This window comes from Mandrillus leucophaeus, unplaced genomic scaffold (genome assembly GCF_000951045.1).
Source record: "Mandrillus leucophaeus isolate KB7577 unplaced genomic scaffold, Mleu.le_1.0 Scaffold943, whole genome shotgun sequence".
NCBI lineage: Eukaryota > Metazoa > Chordata > Mammalia > Primates > Cercopithecidae > Mandrillus > Mandrillus leucophaeus.
In genome coordinates this window covers 629602-635106 of record NW_012110286.1, presented here as the reverse complement: position 1 = coordinate 635106, position 5505 = coordinate 629602, and the positions used below count along the sequence as shown (strand labels likewise).

At 36.0% G+C, this 5505-nt stretch overlaps 1 protein-coding gene across 2 annotated transcripts in view; it reads right to left on the bottom strand.

The window, feature by feature from the left end:
• Positions 1 to 400: 400 nt before the first annotated feature.
• Positions 401 to 5505, bottom strand: part of INPP4B (inositol polyphosphate-4-phosphatase, type II, 105kDa) — a 501991-nt gene continuing 496886 nt past the window's right edge. The window contains exon 26 of one of the 2 annotated variants that reach the window (XM_011970320.1): positions 401 to 1281. In XM_011970320.1, coding sequence (XP_011825710.1) covers positions 1149 to 1281 — 133 coding nt within the window. In that variant the 3' untranslated portion in view covers positions 401 to 1148. The remainder of the gene's footprint in view (positions 1282 to 5505) is intronic. The other variant, XM_011970321.1, reaches the window with a different exon arrangement.

Genomic DNA, 5505 nt, shown 5'->3' with positions numbered 1-5505 from the left:
TTGTAATTCTGATTTTGGAACTCTTTTGCTGGGTGATTGGGGGTGATTAACCTTACCCATTTTTGAATACTGGTATTATACAAGATGATTTTTAAGGAAACTTCTACTTTGGGATTTTGGAAAACTTATAAATGTTGTTATTTTACTGAGTAAGGGCAAGTTTGAAATTCAGGGTAACAGAAAATAATTGTTTTACTTTATCATTTGTTGTGGTTGCATACGTTTTAAAGGCTTATTAACATACACAAACCTATGCCATAACTGCATGCTTATACCAAGATGACTGCTAAAAAACATCTCAGAGACACCTCACTGACATTCATGAACTTCACAACATAAAGTTCAGGCTGATGGGGATTTTCATTTTGGGTATCAAAATGTTCATTTTTATTTTCTTTGCAATTTTAGATCATTGCAGTGTTTTGCCTATCACTCTATTAAACGTTCTATATTGCTACAGTCACAGCTAGATCACACAACCCAAGTCAGAGTTCTGAAAAGATGCCATGGTTTTGAAAGGTCTGTTGACTGCTTTACTCACTTCATGCATATGCCTGTTGAAGAGGAAGAGTCACACCTTGACTGGATGATAGAGATCATTGTGGAACATACCTGCAAACTGCCTCAATATTCCAGATCACGAGTTAACTCTACCTAATTGAGTGGCTACACGTTTTCTTTTAATCCCTTATATTGATTCTCAGGTTGACTGTGTTCTCATAGGTTATTAAGTTGTATCACAAAAAAACTCTGCTCCTTTTCCCCCTCTCCTCTCCTCATTTGGATGGACAGTAGTGCTCTCTGAATCACCCCTAGTCCTACTGAAATGATCCATGTTTCCTCAGAAACATTTAAATACTCATGAATGAAATTTATACTTTGTGAACCAATCACAATCAGCTAGGCTCAGCACATAGAAACTTAGAACTAGAAATGACAGTACTGAGTCATGTAAGATTTTTTTAAATGGATTTCTTTCAGAGTAATATGCTGACAATGAATTCAAGTAGTTCCTAGATTTTGGCAAACATCTGTGATCATCTCCCCCACCACAAATTCATGACAATAAAAACAAACAAAAAAGACCAAGGTGAAGATTATCCAACTGAAATGTATTTGTGTTCCTGTTTATTAACATGTTGGTAAACTTAGGTGTCAGCTTTTCCATAAGTCCCCTCTGGAGGTCTGTAGTACTTGGGGAAAGCCATCAGCTGTAGCATGTTGAAAGCATACTTTCTGCATTTGATATTCTTCAGTACATTCTCTATGCGGCATCCTTCTCTGGTGAAAGGGGAAAAAGTACAACTTCATGAAACACAGAATAAATAAATATGCTTTATTTGTTTAATGCAGAGTTGCAGCAACAGTCCAAGTAAAAATAACAAAGATTCAACTCTACATTTTTTTTTTTCCACAAGTGATGATACATCTTACAAAATTAAATCCTAGGCCAGGCCCAATACCATTATTGCCCTCTGAAAGAGATGACTTAAGTCTCTTTACTCTTAACAGACATTTAAAATTTAATAAACTCTTTAAATATAATTTGCTCCACAATACAGCTCCACTTTAGTTTCATAAATATATCTGCCATTTTATAACATTTCCACAAATTAATTTCTCAGTCTCTTTAAAACACATTAAAATCTATATGTAGCCCTAAGGATGCAGGTTCTAGAAATAAGGCATTTAATTTATTAAGTCTGGCCCTATAGATTTTTAAAGAAAAATTTCATCTCTATTTTAATTTTATTATTTTAGCTGTGCAAGGAAGAGAGAAAATGGCTTTCTGAACAGCCTGGGCCAAGTCTCAGCTTTATAAAGGAAGAGTGCTTGTCCACGGACAGTACAAAAGTCACAAGTGCTGGGAATGGTACATCAAGACACAAACAAGACCTGGTTAAAAAGAATAGAAAAGTCCTCTGAAAGCCAAATCAACCCAAACAAGAGATACAAACAGGTAATTTAATTACAAAACATAAATAGCCATTCTCTCCATAAAGTTACTTGACAGAAAAGAGTTAATTGCAGCGAAGAAGTAAAACAGGTTAAAAAAAAATTTCTATCAGCAGATGGCATCTATGATATTAGCACAGTGGAAATAAAGTCTGCAACCTCCCACATCTCTAGAACTTGTCTCAGGGTTTCAGTGTTTGTGCAAATTCAGTCTTAATTTCTTTAATAAATTTAATGGGATGAGGACAGGAGGTTCAGAACTTCAAGCTTTCAGGATTCTGTTCTTTGTCTTATTCCAAAGACAGTAATTTAAAAATTCTTCTTGAGCTAGTTAACAGTGGGAAACACTTTTCCATGAACAAAAGAGAAAAATAATCCACTTAATGCATAGTACTTTCTGTTTTTCAGATTTTAGGAAAAACAAACAAAAACACAAATTAAACATTTTCTTTTAAATTCTGTGAATTTGAAAATGTAAAAATATTACAGCATTGTCCCCATGATTTAAAGTTCATTGTCATTTGTAGAAAAGAAAAAGGAATACAACATAAAACTTATTGGTATTTGGCTAAGAGCAATGCCAGACTTAAAATAAGCCACACAACTAGCAGGTGTGAGCTGACAAGCAGCAAGGCGACAGGATAGAAGTGTCGAGAAGTTGGCTTGTTATCAGTTAGACAGCCTGTTTCAGGATCATCGGATTCATTCAGTGCTCCCTGGGTTTGTCTGCTGTTAAATGAGGGGAAGTTAGGGGAGAAAAGAAAATAGTATAGAGTTCACACAGTAAAAAAAAAATTCAACCTTAAATATTCTGAAATACAATGCACTATCTTACATAACACAACTGTTTCAGATGAAATCTTATGGTAAATTTCCCCAAATGCACCTTGTGTATTGTTTTCTCATTGTACTACATGGGCGAAGGAATTAAAACAGGAGATTCCTTTAGCTCTTTGTGCAAGAAGGAAGGGAGAAACACTGTAATGATGTTCACGTGAGTTGACTATGTATGCACGAGGAAGAATCAAAATAAGCATAACAGCACCAAATCAAGACTATGAAATAAGTAAACTATGGATTAGCTCATGAAAATAATCTGATAACTACATCTCTAGAAAATGAAATGAGCAACACAGGATGTAGGGAAGCAAACCAATGTGTCTGGCATATGTAAACATACCCTCTACTGGCATTGCACCTATATAATGTATTTAAAATTATAAAAATGATTTATTGAAATGGCACGATCTTTAAAATGAACAGGACATCTGACATGCCATCCTTGCCAGCCATAATATTAGTTTAATAAAATCCAACTCAGCACCCTTCTGTTAGTTCAGCTCATAAATTACATCGCCTCCTGCTCATCTTCCTTAGATAGGGACAAATCTATCTCCTACGAACACTTCATCTGAAAAGAGATCCATATTTACAGGGTGATACCTCAGAAAATAAAATACTTCATTTTTAGATTGTTTACTTTCCGTGTAAGTAAATAAAATTAGGGGGTTGGTTTATAATTCTGCTTAAAAGCAGCTCCAATTATGGCCAGTCTGAAATATACCATATTGATATAAACTGACAATAAAATAATGTTCTATGCTCTAGTTCATCAGTATTCAGAGTATTAAGAATCTCAGTCACATTCAGTGGTTAAGGGTGGTATATTCTCTATTAGCTCTCCTACATTTTCAGGCAAAAAAACTGACTGTGGCTCAGTCTTATGAAATAAGTGTGGAACTTTTCAAAGGAAACTTCTAATGAAGATCCTTAGTTATGGCCAATTTCTAGCCCTTTGCAATCCCCAAACAAGTCCTATATAGAAATTTTTGACCAGGCATTGACCATGCCAGTGTCAGCATTTACACAAATATCAGTCATAATTATTTCAAACAACATGAATTAGTTTAAAACACCAAATCAACAAATCAACCATATTGTGCTGTGCTCTGTTATAGCCTCATGGTTTGGTAGGACCTAAGAACTATGTAATCAGTGACAAAGTAAAAGATTGTTTGGAAAACAAATGGTTTATTGAGCAAAAGGGGGTTTACTTTGGATTTACATTTATTCCTATTGTCAGTTGTATGAGTAACCTGGTTACTATTCATCTTTTTCCAGCACACCAGGTAGAAAATGTACAGTATTTTAGGCATTGATATTTTTGAATGTGATTAAGAAAAGCTCCCCTGTTTTATATTATTTCTCTTATTGGCTTCAAATCCCTAATCGTTAATCCCAGAGAAACAGTTTATTCATTTGTTCAACCCAAAGCTTTTAGTGTCTACTATGAACTAATTGTACTGTGTAGGCACTGGGCATACAAGGTTGGATACATCAGATAGAGATTTCTGCATTCATAATGTTTATTTTTGAGTTGGAGGAGGGGGAATAGAAAAATAAGAATAACATCTGATAAAAGCACCGTGAAGAAAAGTAAAGCAGAAGGGAGTTTCGTGCGTGTGTGTGAGAGACAGAGGGAGAATTTTAAATAGGAAAGTTAGAGAAGTTCTCACAAGAAGGTAACATGTGATCACTGATTGAAGATAGAAAGGGGAAGAGTGATGTGGATGTTCAAATTAATTTTTCCGTTGAGCGAGTAGTGCATTACCTAGTAACTTCCTGATATAATGGCACTGGAAACTTTAGGCTGGAGGACAAAGGGGCATGAAGGAATACGGGGAAGGTGTTTTCTGCCTGGCTGGGTCTCAGGGGGAAAGCCCAGGCTCCCAGGGGCAGCAGAGAGGTGGGGAGGGAAGTGACCTGAACTGGTGGATGGCAGACCAAACTGGAGGACAGACTCTACAGTTATAGACCTCACTTCCATTATAGAATCCAAATAGAGACAAGGACACTAAGACCCCTGAGGGTAGCAGTTTGAATTTCCCCTATAAGAATCCCCCAAGATGATCTTGGAAGGAGGGCACATAGATCTCAGAGGTGGTTCTAGATGGCTCACTGGAGCAGAGGACAAAAGTATGAGAACTTCAATATTGCCAATAGGTATCTCATTCTATTAAAATTACTCTTTTTCATGTATTTCAAACAGTATATATTAGGAGAATAGCACACATAGAAACCGCTGTGATATAGTAGATCAGAGCACAGACTCTGGAGTCAGATCAGCTGTTTCAAGCTTGGTTCTATCACTTGCTAGTTGAGTGGCATTGAGCATGTCATTCTGTATGTCATGTCTCTATTTCCTTATCTGTAAAGTGGTGATAATAACAATACTACAACATAGAACTGCTATGAAGTAACTTACGTAAGTCGATTCTTACAAAGTTCTTAGAACAGAGAAGGCCTACAGCAAGCATTCAATAACTTATGTCATTTGTATGTCAATAAATAGGTACATCCTGGTAGTGTACCTAGAAACATTTTAACTAGTATGTTCCCTCCTGCCTTTTTTCCCCCACAAAGACTCCAGATTCTGTTTAATGCATGGTAAAGAAAAATATCACCAGGCCCTTGGGGGTAGCAAGAAAAAAACCCTAAAACATGTGCTTTGCAGAGAGGAACTCTTATTCCCATGGAAAAGAAAAAGAA